The sequence below is a fragment of the Erinaceus europaeus genome, chromosome 11 (genome assembly GCF_950295315.1).
Source record: "Erinaceus europaeus chromosome 11, mEriEur2.1, whole genome shotgun sequence".
NCBI lineage: Eukaryota > Metazoa > Chordata > Mammalia > Eulipotyphla > Erinaceidae > Erinaceus > Erinaceus europaeus.
In genome coordinates, this window is record NC_080172.1 from 119,667,508 (window position 1) to 119,683,206 (window position 15,699).

The following is a 15,699-nucleotide window of genomic DNA, read 5'->3' on the forward strand; positions in this document are numbered from 1 at the left end:
CACTGAGTTCTGTCAAAGTGCTTACTGCCTCGAGTCATGTGGTTATGGGGTGGGAGCCCATTACTGACTCAGAGCAAGAGAAACAAATATGAGGCATGCTTTCCCTACAATAGTTCGTTCCTTTTTTTTTTTTTAAACAACATTCCAACTGCTTCACTGGGATTTTAAACCAGCCTATCCAGAACCACAGAGGTTTTGTTTTGTTTAAGGAAGATTCTGAATTGTCCAGGACTGTTTGCTTCTGCAGTTTTAAAAGAGAAAGCAGCGTTTCTTTTTTTTTTTTTTTTTCCCTCCAGGGTTATTGCTGGGCTCGGTGCCTGCACCATGAATCCACCGCTCCTGGAGGCCACTTTTCCCCCTTTTTGTTGCATCCTCGTTGAGGTGAGAAAGCAGCGTTTCTAATGCTGCTGCTTGCATTAGCTTATTGGCTAAGCCAGTAAGTTACAGCCTTTGTGGTGACATGAACATAAACTAAGATTTCAGCTCTAAAGCCAGGTAGAAAACCATGTTTACTGGACCTACCCTACAACCCAGCAATTCCTCTCCCAGAGATATAGCCACAGGAAACAAAGTCCTATCCACAAGCAGCATGATCTGTAACAGCCCAAACTTGGAAGCAACCCAGATACCCAACAAGAGGAAAGTGTCTATGAACACTGTGGCATATACACATAGTGGAGGCTCTGCCACTATTAACAGTGAGGTTGTCTCCTTTGCCATCTTCTGGACAGAACCTGAAGGGATCATGTTGAGCAGGATAAGCCAGAAGGAGAAAGACAAATACCAGGTGATTTCACTCATAGACGTAGCAAGGGAAAGCACTGTGAAATTGGGACTGAGAATGTTGTATGGGGCAGGAGGGAAGGGATGGGGTGGAGAGGCTGGGAAAGGATCCAGGCTGGGGACAGAGGGCCTTTCAGACATCTATCATATGGAGGTGAGAGGCTGTACCTACAACTATACTGTAAAGCATACCCCCCACCCCCACCCAATAAATGGAGGGGGAAAAACATTTCTATGGACACTTTAAATACAGAAGTGATGACTGTAATACTTTGTAGCTACCATGCACCACCCTGAACATGCCACATAATTCTAAGGCAAGTGCTATTCCTGATGCCCTCACTAGATACAGGAAAAACCAGCTGACCATGTTCCTGACCTTTGTCCTTTTATGCTGGGAAACTGTGCACATGCAGTCACAGCCACCATGTTGTCCCCTCAGGTTATTGCCAGTTCCCACGAGAGTTAGACAGTTAGAGATATTCTCGGAGTGCCTTTCCCAACCAATCCTGTCCCGACTCGCCACTCCTGGTTTTTGCCCTATAAAGACCTCCTACTTCCGCCTCTCTCTCTCTTGCCCGCTTTTCACCTCGGGGATTAGACGCAGGGAAGGGTGCTGCGCCAGGTGGCCATTTTTGCTAGCTTCACATGGCCCGAACCACTGCGCTCCCGCCCAACTCTGAGGTGCCCGTGCGAATAAAGAATTGTGTTCCCTCTCCGCTCTGGATCTCCTCTATCTCTCCTCTGCGGCGCAGCCCGACACTTTTAGCTGCTACATACTCCTCCCAAGAAACACAACACCCCTGTATTTCAAGGAGTATAAGAATAGTAGGGCCTTATTCATCTACATTAAACGATGTGCTATCACTAAATCATAATTAACGATTCATGGTCAGAAAAATTCTCCATCAGTTATTTCACAAATTTTTTATCACTTAGCAAAGTAAGAGTTTTCCTTGATTCAGGAAATACAGATTATAATTATGTATCTCCTTACTGTAGCTGAAACTTACTTGTATACATTTACGTTCTTGAAACAACAGGTGACAGGCCTACTTTTGTTCAGCTTCACTGCACTAGGGTTTTATTGATGTGGTTTCTATTTCTCTGTTCTGCTGTTCTTCAGCTGTTGTGTTGTGAGTACAAGCCACACCAAACTGAGGTCTTTTCACAAATGAGGTCACAAACCTCAGAAAGCACAACAATAGCAACTGGAGCAAGGATTGATGCAGTTCAGCCAAAACCAGTTAGTCAAGCAACACCTCCACTCCAAGAACAAAGCAAACAAACGAAAAAGAAAAAAAAGACAAATCAAGAATAGACAGTTATGCAAATCAACTGTCCACTATAAATTCTAGAGATAGTGGGAAGAGAAAGGAAAAGAGAAAAGAGACAGAGACACCACTCTGAGTCAGACTTCTTCCACAAGATAATTCACAAATGAGTGCCAGTGAATACCGAAAGAAAAAGAAGAGGAAGGGGGAAAAAAAGCAGTGAAAGGAAAAAGATTTTTTGGATCAGCTAGGAGGAGAGAAAAAGAAAGGTGGAGAAGTTGAAAGAGAAAAGCAAGTTCCTTCCACAATGGACAGCACACCCAGCCTCACCTATCAACGGAAAAAGTAACAACAGTTAATTCTGGCCAGCCTGGAGAAGAGGGAGAAAAGACACGTGCATATAGTAATAATCGTAAAATAAAATAAAATAAAAAGCCCTAACAGTCAGTCTGCAGCTTAGACCAACCCAGACTGGCTGCAGACAGCCTTGTCCCCCTCCTAAACCAAGTAAAAACAATCAATCACATAAGCAAATAGCAAAGAAACTCCAGAGATAAATCAGTCTTGCCCAGGCAAGGCTGAAGCCCTTATTGGTCAGGTATTGTGTCACTCAGACAGAGCTCCAGCCCCCTTCAAAAAGAAAAAATAACCTTTGGTCAGGGAGATATCCCCTCCCCTAGGCTGACACCCGCTGAGCCAGGAATCTGGATAAAGAGATCAGCCCCACAGGAAGCCAGCCAGCAGGGGGTTGGTTTTGGGGTGCCTGTGACTGCAGAAATAGCCATGGCAAAATTCCTGTTCCCTTTGCCCTTTCCAGCTTCTGTTTGCTAGCCCAAGAGTGGAGTGGGTTATAGGACTCATCTCTGGTGCCACCCTGGCCACCCTGCTCTCCCCCTCCACCTACCCTAACCAGAGATTCCCAGACTGGAAATGGCTTCCCTGAAGAGCTCACACCAGGTGTGTCTCCAAGCCGCCATCTTGCCTCCGCCTGCACTAGGTTTTAAACAAAGACAGGCTGGCTGGAGCTAGCTTTCTTCTTCTAGCGTTTGCCCTTCTTCCATAGCCAGTCAACAGCATCAGGTTGAGCCTGATGTCAAGTTCCGAGACCTCCTTTGAATCTGGAGCTAGCTTATTCCCTAAGAAAAGGTAGCCACACCTCCACTGCACCCCACTCCACTCCACTGCCATACAAATATTTCAGCTTACTGGGGACTGAACCTGGCCTCAGGCATGAAAGGAATTTGCATTTCCACTATGCTATCTCCCCAGCCCTCAGGCATTCCCCTAATAAGCCTAGAAATGGATGAAGCTGCAAAATATGACTTAGCAGGGATGTATTCTCTTTTCCTCTACTATCTCCTATTCATTCAGCTATTAATGTGGAACGGTAGTTTACAGTGGTGCAGAAACTTAAAACCTTCTGGTGGGTGAGCATAGCAGCAGACCATTTTATTCAAATAAAAGAAAGAAAAGGTATCAGTGGACGTTCTCAACCCCCACATTGCTTCTGAATTCCTTCTCTCACTGAGTAGTAAAGGATTATTAAAGAGCCACGTAGAGAAGGAAAGAAAAAGCAGACGTGTCAGCTGTTGCTAAGCCTGTGAGAACTACAATAGTATCTTTGAGAGGTGGGATGCTGGGGACACAGGAAGGACTATTCAGTGTGATCTTTCAACCTGCTAGGACTCACACACAAACAATGAGACAGCTTCACATAAATACAGTTTCTGAAACTTCAGTAGAGTCTACTATCTGAGATTAAGATTCGCTCTTCTTTTAGGGCACACACACTGTAAGTTAAATACTTATAGTTCTAATACATGTGGCGACTTTCCCATGATGATTTCCTTTTCCTTTAGTCAACTTTCTCAGTAATACAATAGTAAAATCTTCTTGGTTGTATGGGGGGAGAAGAGTCACTTCCTAAATATCCTTCTAAAGATGCAATAATTTATATATTATTGAAAATTTCCTGGCCAAAACCAATGAAATAAGAAATGCTTCTGATGGGAAAACAAAGGGAGAGAGAGGGAGAGCAAGCAAGAAAAAGTGTTTGATGATGTAGATATATTTTTTCACGATTTTACTCTCAAAAGTCACAGATCTCTAGAAATCACCAGGTAACACTGAAAAACTACCTACTCATTTTTAGCAGCAGGGAAAATCCTATTTAATCAAAGTTTCTTCCATGTATATAAAAACAATGACTACTTATTAACTTGCACAGCAGCAATGAACATACTGAAAACGCCCCTGCGGCCAGCCGGTGGTGCAGCCCTTTGAGTGCCCACATCACCTCGCTCCTCGACATGCGCCAGCCCTGCTCCCCACCTGCACAGGAGCAGCTTCACGAGCAGTGAAGCAGGTCTGCAAGTGTCTCTCTGTCTCCCTCTATAGCACCCTTCTCTCCTCTCAATTTTTATCTGTCCTAAGAAAACAACGAAGGAAAATATATGTGTGTGCCTGGGTTCCTTGCCTTTCTGCAGTGCAAGTTTACATGTTACGTTCCACTATTATGATTTTTTTTTTCCTTTTTGCCTCCAGGGTTGTCACTGGGGCTCGATGCCTGCAGGATGAATCCACTCCTCCTGACCGCTACTTTTTTATTGTTTTTGTTGTTGTTGGATAGAACAGAGAGAATCTGAGAGAGGAAGAGAAGGGAGGGTGGGAAAGATACCTGCAGACCTGCTTCACTACTTGTGAAGCAACCCCCCTGCAGGTAGGGCTGGGGGCTTGAACTAGGATCCTTGCACGGGTCCTTAAGCTTTGCACTATGTGCACTTAACCCGCTGTGCTACCAACAGGCTACCTACCCACTATTGTGGATTTGCATTCCAGTAACTTTAAAAAGTCTAATGTGATCTTGAAAAAGGTGTTAATACGATGATTTTTCTGGCAAGCTGCAGTAAGACAAGAAATAAAGAGTCTGTGAAACGGAACATCAATGTGTAGGTACAGACATCCTACTGACTTAAATGATTTAGAATTACAGCTCTCACATTCTCAATTCTTTCCTGATTTTTCTTCATGTGTCCAAAAGCACATGAGTTAGGCTTAACTATAAGTTAGGACTAAGTCCTGAAGCTGAGCTGTTCATGGTGGTAGGCAGTAGCTGCATTTGGTTAGATGTTAAGTTAAGGGGGCCAGGAGGTGGCGCAGCGGTTAAGCATACATGGCAGGAAGCTCAAGGATCCCGGTTCCATCCCTGTCCCCCTCTCCTCACCGGCAGGGGGGTCGCTTTACAAGCGGTGAAGCAGGTCTGCAGGTGTCTGTCTTGCTCTCCCCGCCCCCATCTTTTTTTCCTCTCTCGATTTTTCTCTGTCCTATCCAACAACTACAGCAATAACAACAATAACAAAAATAACAACAAGGGCAACAAAAATGGGAAAAAATGGCTTCCAGAAGCAGTGGATTCGTCGTAGTTCAAATACCGAGCCCCAGTGATAACTCTGTTCTTCAACCATGTTGCACCATCCACATGTTCAATAGCAACACATTGCTAGTAGGGACCCTGTGAACTGGGTATACAGACAGCATCTTCATCTTCACAGAAACACCTATTATGGTGCTGTCCTGTAGGGTCATGTTAGACAGGGAAACATAAGGATCCTAGAAGGTGTGTTCTGTCAGAGTACAATACAGACACTGGGAAACAAGCATCTCTCAACACAAGGTTCATTCATATGTTTGCAAAATGCAAGCTGCCTCCCTGAGACTGAAGCTGACACTTAGCAAGAGCTTACTGTTCCGGTGCTGGGCCAGGTGGCCCATTAATGAATAATGCAGAAGAGAAATGAGAAATTTATTCACAATTCTAGACATCCGTGGTGACTTTTTTTTTTTCCTCCAGGGTTACTGCTGGGCTCGGTGCCTGCACCATGAATCCACTGCTCCTGGAGGCCATTTTTCCCCCTTTTGTTGCCCTTGTTGTTGTAGCCTCATTGTGGTTATTCTTATTGCCATTGTTGATGTTGTTCGTTGTTGGACAGGACAGAGAGAAATGGAGAGAGGAGGGGAAGACAGAGAGGGGGAGAGAAAGACAGACACCTGCAGACCTGCTTTACCGCCTGTGAAGTGACTCCCCTGCAGGTGGGGAGCCGGGGGCTTGAACCAGGATCCTTACGCCGGTCCTTGCGCTTTGCGCCACACGCGCTTAACCCACAGTGCCACCACCCGACCCCCGTGACTTTTTTTTTAAGGTTGGTTTGCTTCTTTGTTCTTCTAGACAGAGAAACTGAAAGAGGAAATGGAGATAGAGAAGGAGAACAATACCTGCAGCACTGCTTGTGAAGCTTCCTCTCTACTGCTGGGAACCAAGGGCTGGACCCAGGTCTTGTGCACAATGCTATGGGCCCTTGTCTAGCCCTTCTAAACCTATTTCTAGCACAGAATCGGAAATTTTCCAGCCAAAGCAAACAGCTGCTCATGAAAACAACAGTGTCTTCAGTGCAACTTTAAGTTTAAATCAGAACATGCCAAAAATAGCCCAAGACAAAAATGTCTTCCTTTTAAAATGTAATCCCTGGGGAGTCAGGCTAGCGCAGTGGCTTAAGAGCAGGCGGAAGAAGGCGCAAGGACCGGCGTAAAGTTCCTGGTTCAAGCCCCTGGCTTCCCATCTGCAGGGGAGTCGCTTCACAGGCAGTGAAGCAGGTCTGCAGGTGTCTATCTTTCTCTCCCCCTCTCTGTCTTCCCCTCCTCTCTCCATTTCTCTCTGTCCTATCCAACAATGACATCAATAACAACAACAATAATAACCACAACAATAAAAAACAAAGGGAATAGATAAATAATAAATATTAAAAAAATATAATCTCTGATCATTCAATGTATTTCATGAGCTATTTCACTAGGTGCTATTTCTATGTCCTGTGTTGTGTTTGAGCCTCTTCTTACATCTAAGATCCTTTTACATACAGACTTCAGTGATTCTCAAGTGAAAAATACTTGACTTTACATCTAAGACCCTTTTACATACAGACTTGTGATTCTCAAGTGAAAAATGGCTTCAACTCCATAGCAGGGAAGTTTGACCTTCTACTTATTCATTGCTTTGCCCTATTTTGTTGATTTTTAAATGTTAGTGGGAGAATTATACTTGTCTTTTGGGGACAAAGGTTGCTAAATCAACTGCGATGTACAGGGTAACTCAGCAACAGTTACTTCACTGTGAAACAAATTAGGATGATTCGTTTATTCATCGACAGAGAACAACAAATTCTTCCTAATGATTCAGGAAATGCCATACTACAATACTCGTTCATCTTCCTCCTGCGTTAGCATCTCCTTCTTCCCACTCTCTCTTTTTCATCATCATCATCATCATCATCATCATCAGGGTTATCACTGGGGCTCAATGTCAACAATTCACCACTCCTTTTTATATTTTTAAAATTTTTTATAGGAGAGAAATTGAGGGGGGTAGAGATAGAAAGAGAGTAAGAGAGACATCTGCAGTACTTGCTTCACCGCTTGTGAAGCTTCTCCCCTGCAGGTGGGGAGCAGGTTCTTGAACCCGGTCCTTGAACATGGCAATGTGTGCACCACTGCCTGCCTCCCTTCTCTCCCATTTCTCTAAGGTAACTACTGTTGCTTCCTGAATCAAGGATGGATGAATATATGTATACAGTCCTTATTCACTCACTGTATGTGGTATAGCAGAAGGAATTTAACTGGTATTTGGGAAGGATCAATACTAGTGGAGGAAACAGTTCATCTGCTAAGGAAGTTGTACACAGAAATAGTGCTCTGGATTTGTGAGGCGTCTTGAGAATGTCATCCTCAAGAATTAGTATATAAAAGTAATAGTCTTTCTTTCTAATGTATACATAATAGGCATATATGCATATATCATTTTATCTTAATGGTTGAGGGAAAAAGCCTTAATTTCACAAGTATCACCCTAAAATTAAAGAAAGGATCAATTTGCCAACTGAGTACCTAAATAATGGGGAGGAGCAACATCAACCTTTCCCAGAAAGATTCCCCCTGAAAGTGTCCTTTGGTTGTTGGAATTAAGGAAAGATAAAATATATAAAAAATCTTCAGGATCAGAAGAAATACGGACAAGAATGTCTCCCTTATGTTGACTACTTATCAAAGCTTAAGTACATCTCTATTTGATGACTGCTATCAAGTGGGAGAACAGAAATCCTTAAGTCATCTAGCAGTAACCCGCTGTTCACCCTGCGTCTTGGGAAGTCACTGCCACGTGCTTTGGGCAGGAATCTGTGGTTTGACTAGACCACAGTTTAAGTCTTCTCTCTACAGACTTGACTATAATCTTTTAACTTAGGGGGCTATCTGTAGTAAGCTGTACAACTGTGTCCTAGATGTTTCATCTATACTATTTTCCTTGTCACTTTATTTGCTTTATCCCATTTAGCCTTCACACAATTCTGAGGTGGTACTAGCATTGTCCTCACTTTACTGAGAGCAAATTGAGGCTAGAAGTAAGGAACAGACTAAGAATACTCAGCTAATAGAAAGGCCCAACCTAAGCACAGCTGGCACTAACGTCCAAGACAAAACCAAAACCATATATCTGAATCATATTTCTTTAGAAAAGCTAAATAGATACCACCACACTTCCTGTAACTATCTCCGTGCTCACCTGGAGAGTGAGTTTAATACCTAAATATTTGTGGGGCTGTTACATCCTCTAATTGTAAAGATTTCATTCTGACAAAAACAGTCTTGTATCAGATCATTCCAAGCAATGAGAGCATTCAGTTAGCAGTCTAGCTGGGTGGATGTAAGAATTCTAAATGTGATACCAAGGTAAAATCTGCCCCATTTCCCTGACTTTGTTCACAAGGTACTAGATGCTGCATAACAATTATTCCAAACAGCTACACTGATTCACATCTGACTTGGCATTGGGTGACCTACATAAATCAAATCATCTCTACTGTGAAGAGCATGTCCAGTTTTACACAGGAAAACATGTCTGACTCAGATGTTTTCACATACCGTTCATAACATGAATACATAGCTTTCAGATTCCAAAGCCAGAGCTTATTTCACTAAGCAGAAAAATGTCTCAGAACACTTCACAAATTATTTTGTGAGAAAATATTTTTACTTCACTCAAATCACACTCTGTAATATATTCCTGCAAAGTAAGCTTGAAACAGTATATATGCTTATGGAATTGATCTAAACCCAATATGCTAAAATATTAAAATTAAGTAAAGTCTCTATTCTCTTCATACCATAAGAATAAATGACATTCTATGCAAAAACAAATGTACATTATTGTTAATTTGCTATAAGGTCTAAATTAGCAACAGAGATGAACTGTTTTAGAATACTTCTATAGACATTAATATAAGTTAATTCAAATGGTTAACAGGAAACTCTTAGAAGGTTGCCTTTCCCATCTGATTAAAATCAAGTTTAACACACATAACCATAAAATCTTTGAGGACCTAGTAAATCTATGATTTTTTAGAGCTTTCTAAATTAAGAGCAATGGTGCTTCAGAGAGGAAAAACACACTCTTGATTTTTTAACTGTTAACTCGTTTTTTTTAATAAGTAGATGTGTATACGTTTATAAATAACAAAATTCAGTGAAAAGTGTTTGAAAGACCAAGAGAGAAAAAGGAGAGAGGGAGAGAGACCTGAGTTACAGTAGCCTAAAGCTACTCAGAGTAATTTCAAGTGGTCCCATGGGGTGGCAGCATTCTAAGAGTCAGCAGTTACTAAAGCCCCCGCCTATTAGTTAAGGATGATACTGGAGGGCAAGAGTACAGTACCTGATGGACAGGTCGAGGCCCCGCTGCAAACTGAGAAGAAGAGGGAAACACACAAAAGGGAAGAAGGCACAGAGAGTCAGAAACAACACAACAAAACCAAAATGTCACACTATGCCAAAAACAAAAACAAAACAGACAAAACAGCCACATAAAAAACACCACACATACACACACACACACACCACACACACACACACACACACACACACACACACACACACACACACACACACAGAGTCAAAGCTTTGCTGCAGGACAGTGACAGACAGGTACTAAGATTCAAACAGGTTAATAATACTGGTACCAGGAAGAAATTGCCATATACCAGCTGGGAGAGAAATAGCTAAACTATTAGGAATGTACAGTGCTTCTCTGATTAGAATGTATTTTTTTTTTTTGCCTCTAGGGTTACTGCCGGGGCTCAGTACCTGCACCATGAATCCACTGCTCCTAGAGGCCATTTTCCCCCCCTTTTGTTGCCCTTGTTTTTGTAGCCTTGTTGTGGTTATTATTGTTGTTGTCGATGTTGTCGTTGTTGGATAGGACAGAGAGAAATGGAGAGAGGAGGGGAAGACCGAGAGGGGGAGAGAAAGACAGACACCTGCAGACCTGCTTCACCGCCTGTGAAGCGACTCCCCTGCAGGTGGGAAGCCGGGGGCTCGAACCGGGATCATTATGCTGGTTCTTACACTTTGCGCCACCTGTGCTTAACCCACTGTGCTACCACCCGACCCCATAGAATATATTTCTTAAGAACCCTAAGACAAAACAAAAGTAAGCTTGAAACACTAAGTGGTTATATTAAGACAAATATGAACAGTCAAGAATGCTTATGCAACTGACAAAGCTGGAGGGAATGAGAAATGCTTTTACATCAGACTAAATAGCCAGGTCATTATAATCCAGAAGGAGATAAATAATGTAATTGAACTGATTTTAAATTGACTCATTAAATGGGGCATCTCAGACAAATAATGAAAATTAGTTTCAGTATTTTCCTTTGAATCTTAAAGATTTTTATATATATTTAATAATTTCTTAATTTAAAACTACTTATATACAAATACACAAACACACATACCTATGTGTTTAAATGCCAACTAGCTAACAAAGTCTGATACCTAGCCAGTCAAGGCAACTTGCCAAGAAACAGACTCACTCTCTAGCATGAATGCTTCAGGTGGTACTACTGTAAAGCCAAGCAGACAGTCCTATTTCTCAGTTACAATCTATCACAAAAGCACAGCACTGTAGAGATGTCCCAACCTTGGTATGGTACTGGGGATGACTCTCACTGAAATCAGAGACACTTGAAAGCAAATATTTAATCCGTACTTAACAAAGAATGAAAAAAATTCTTTTCATTAACAGAAACTTTAAACACTAAATTTGTTATTTTTCTTCAGAGTATAAAACTGGGTTTCCAATATAACTTTGCTAAAAAGAACACAGAGGGACCAAGTGGTGGTGCGCCTGGTAGAGCACACACATTACAGTGCCTAAGGACCCTGGTTCAAGCCCCCAGTCCCCACCTGCAAGGGGATAGCTTCACAAAGGTGAAACAGTTTACATGCATGCATGCCTGTCTTGCACTTCCCCTTCCCTCCCTGTCTCTATCCCTTCACTCAAAAGTAGTCAAATCACAAAGAATACAGGAAAATATTACTGCTCATAGTGTCGTGTGCTGAGTACTAGTGTAATGTTAATAGTGAATTTTCTTTTTTTTTTTCTCCTCCAGGGTTATTGCTGGGCTCAGTGCGTAATAGTGAATTTTCAACAGTAAAGATCCCATAGTGGGAAGGGCTGTGACTGCAGTCTATGTGAGGTTTTGTAGAGGACATATAGGAGTTTGAATCCCATATTGGGAAGGGCTGTGGATGCAGTCTATGTGAGGGTTTGTAGAGGACATAAAGAGTCTTGAATCCCATAGTGGAAAGGGTTGTGGATGCAGTCTATGTGAGGGTTTGTAGAGGACATATAGGAGTTTGAATCCCATAGTGGGAAGGGCTGTGAATGCAGTCTATAGGAGGGTTTGTAGAGGACATATAGGAGTTTGAATCCTATAGTGGGAAGGGCTGTGAATGCAGTCTATGTGAGGGTTTGTAGAGGACATATAGAGTCTTGAATCCCATAGTGGGAAGGGCTGTGGATGCAGTCTATGTGAGGGTTTGTAGAGGACATATAGAGTCTTGAATCCCATAGTGGGAAGGGCAGTGGATGCAGTCTATGTGAGGGTTTGTAGAGGACATATAGGAGTTTGAATCCCATAGTGGGAAGGGCAGTGGATGCAGTCTATGTGAGGGTTTGTAGAGGACATATAGGAGTTTGAATCCCATAGTGGGAAGGGTTGTGGATGCAGTCTATGTGAGGGTTTGTAGAGGACATATAGAGTCTTGAATCCCATAGTGGGAAGGGCTGTGGATGCAGTCTATGTGAGGGTTTGTAGAGGACATATAGGAGTTTGAATCCCATAGAGGGTTTGTAGAGGACATATAGAGTCTTGAATCCCATAGTGGGAAGGGCTGTGAATGCAGTCTATGTGAGGGTTTGTAGAGGACATATAGTCTTGAATCCCATAGTGGGATGGGCTGTGAATGCAGTCTATGTGAGGGTTTGTAGAGGACATATAGGAGTTTGAATCCCATAGTGGGAAGGGTTGTGAATGCAGTTTATGTGAGGGTTTGTAGAGGACATATAGGAGTTCTGAATCCCATAGTGGGAAGGGCTGTGGATGCAGTCTATGTGAGGGTTTGTAGAGGACATATAGAGTCTTGAATCCCATAGTGGGAAGGGCTGTGGATGCAGTCTATGTGAGGTTTGTAGAGGACATATAGGAGTTTGAATCCCATAGTGGGAAGGGTTGTGGATGCAGTCTATGTGAGGGTTTGTAGAGGACATATAGAGTCTTGAATCCCATAGTGGGAAGGGCTGTGAATGCAGTCTATGTGAGGTTTGTAGAGGACATATAGGAGTTTGAATCCCATAGTGGGAAGGGTTGTGGATGCAGTCTATGTGAGGGTTTGTAGAGGACATATAGGAGTCTTGAATCTGCATCTCTAGCTGCTTTTCTGTGTCTCCTACACAACTTCTCTTCTTAGCACATCATCACTTCAGGTGAATCCAAGTACAGCAACCAAGAAACAACTCCGCATACCCATAATTTAGATTAGATATAATAAATATCATTTTCAACAAATGTGGAATTTCTTCCCCAACCAAAACAATTTTATGGAAGAATTCAGTAGACTGCAACAGCACATGCCAGTACATGAGACGGCTGAAACGTACGCAGAGTCAGAGCTCCCCTGTGGAGACTCAACGCCACGGAGTTATCAAGTAATGAGAAGCACTCTGGAACGCCTGCAGTTACTCAGTGCCACTACTCTGAGCAGGATGTGTCTGCTGACCACTGAGATCATTATTCTAGGAGAACGATAAAGCAACTAAGATTACAGCTCTTACAACTTCAACAACAACAAAAACATTTCCAAAGAAACTGAGGGCTTACATACTCAGTATTTCAATGACTAAAAGAAAGCAGATCGTGTTTCTACTATGGTCAGCACATTTCAAGAGCAGGCACCACCACTCCTGTGGTATGAAGTACCGGGTGGAAATGAGATGTTTCTTCGTGACACTTCTGAACAACGGGGGTGTCGGGGTGGGCATACTGAGATTATTAACCTGAGTAGAGCAGTACCTGTCTCATCACTGTGCCGCAGAAAGGTCCCATTTTTATGGTTCTGAAATAAAAGTTAAGTCTTTGTATCTCTGGAGTGTTCCAGTCCAAGGAGAATGTTTTGCATGAGCAGTGGAGCACCTTGTCAAGTCATACATACACTTAAACAGCAACACTTAGGTTAGTGGGCAAGTACCCTAGTCTATGTTGCACTAGTCACCATTGGCTATTGAGTTTTTCATTTGGAATGACAATAGTCTCAATCCTATGGGAAACTGTAAGCAACAGAACAAACTGTAGTCCCTGTTGACTAAAACAGAAACTTCTTTATAAGAAAATTTAAAAAAATAAGGAGTCTTTAAGATGGTGAGGACACTAGATATAAAGGCAAGCAGTCTTGTGGACGTGAAACCAGTGTTAGTTAGTGCCCCCACCCAGCCGCTCACTCTTCTGTGCACAGTTGGTAACGGGGCATGGTCAATGTGACGTTGATGCAACTCTGGCATCTGGCCTCACAAAATGGAAAAGTCACCGGAAACCAGTTACAGCAAAAGCCAGACTGCTCCCCTCTCCCTACTGCACACCCAACAGCTGCACTACTGAATGACTAGTTGTAGAGTTCCAGTACAACTAGGGAATGAAACCAGTAGGTCACTTTTAGGTGCAGTTTGCTTTTAAAGAAGGCTCTAAACAATATGGAGTTACGGTCCTAATCGCCAAAGAGAAACACAGGTAAGAAAGGTAACCTGAAGGAAGGAAGGGTCACCTGATGCCACTTGGGTGGCAAAGGCAGCCATCCAGGGAAGAATAGAAAAAGCCTAAACTGTGCAATTGCCAATGGCCCATTAATGCAGAAATAGAATGGAGTAAGCTCAGCAGCTCTACAAAGCCTAGGCAAACAGCTTACCTCTCCTCACTGTAGAGACAGCCATGGGATGGATGAGACTAGACTATGGCAACTGGGGGATGTAAAAAAGGAAACGCAACCCTGCTGAATTTCATAGCCCGACTTCACCCTCCCAGCACCAACACAGATGAAATAAAGAAAACTGAACCCAGAACAAGCAGCAAGAGTAGTCAGGGTTTGCTAGTCTTGCCTTTGTTTTGGGGATGGAATGGAATGTTCTACGCGTGGATCTAGTGATGGGATGGCAGTGGGCACGAGAGAGCAAATGGCAAAACCTGTGCAGGAGAGTATTTGGAGTTTATGACCACAGAAAAATGGCTGACGACTACACTTTCCTCTTGATGTTCAATTGTAAAATGGGAAGGGGGTATAACAGCCTTGAAATTCACATTTGAAAATCAAATTTATCTAGAAGGCATATTCACTTTCAGTTAGAAATGAAGAGAAATTGAGGTTTCCAATTATCCCTATCTATGCCCAATAGAGGAGACCAAGCCAATTTGTTCTCCTTTCCACATTCTGCATGGCAGAAACTGCCATGCTAGGTTAGAGTCTAGAGAGGAAGCCATCAATGCGTCTCAGTTCATCAGCCAATAAATGGATGTGGTCAAAAATGAGTGCCACAGGCACCACTGCCTGCAAGAAGTACAGTTTGTTATATTGCTTACAATGCAGTATTTTATCCAGCCTCTTCCAGCCAAGGACCTGTAAACAGGAGTCTGTTCCAAAACCTTCCTCCTCTTCCCGTTGTCTGTGCAATGAATTGGCACTGTTCTGCTGGGCTGTCAAAAAAACTGGTTTAGAGACGCAGCTCTTGTCAGGTCGTGAGCCATTTCTAACCATGTAAATGTTTAATTGTTTAAAAAAAAAAAAAAGTATAAAGGGAGGTAAGGCCAAGGGAATCTGCAGTAAGAGCTTACCATAGTGATAAGCTTACCATGCTTACTGATTAGAACCAGGGCCTATCTGAATTAATCAGGGGACATTTTAGGCCCACTCAAAGTAGTCAAGGATCCACATCCCCACCATTCTCAGAACAAAATCTGTATCCAACATATCTTGTTGACCATTTCAAGAAAGAAAATTAGGAAAGGAAAGAAAAGGCAAGACAAGCAAACAGGACTGATGTCCCACCTCGTTAGAAAAGGTCTTCCACCCCCTGGGGAGAAGCAGGATCTAGGGATAGGTAGGTAAGGGAGAAGAGGGAATAGGGGAAAGGAAGAGAGCGAGGAAGATCACATTATAGTGTAGTCTGACTCTCACAGTGCTCTGAGAAATTCTCTCACACATTTCAATATTT

General features: G+C 42.7%; 1 protein-coding gene across 30 annotated transcripts in view; it reads right to left on the minus strand.

The window, feature by feature from the left end:
* The window catches only part of EIF4G3 (eukaryotic translation initiation factor 4 gamma 3), a 261,317-nt gene that overhangs the window by 162,501 nt on the left and 83,117 nt on the right, over positions 1-15,699 (minus strand). For 21 of the 30 annotated variants that reach the window (XR_009552322.1, XR_009552324.1, XR_009552325.1 and 18 more), the window contains 2 exons: positions 15,068-15,181; positions 9,814-9,843 (listed from right to left, as the gene is read on the minus strand). The exons of 6 other annotated variants lie outside the window; for them this stretch is intronic. Coding sequence is in view for 20 of the 24 variants with exons in the window: in XM_060200852.1 (XP_060056835.1) it covers positions 9,814-9,843; positions 15,068-15,181 (144 nt within the window). In the remaining 4 variants the exon portion in view is untranslated. Of the gene's footprint in view, positions 1-1,162; positions 1,211-9,813; positions 9,844-15,067; positions 15,182-15,699 lie in introns of those variants that run through there. 3 more of the 30 variants (XM_060200835.1, XM_060200832.1, XM_060200847.1) reach the window with 3 other exon arrangements.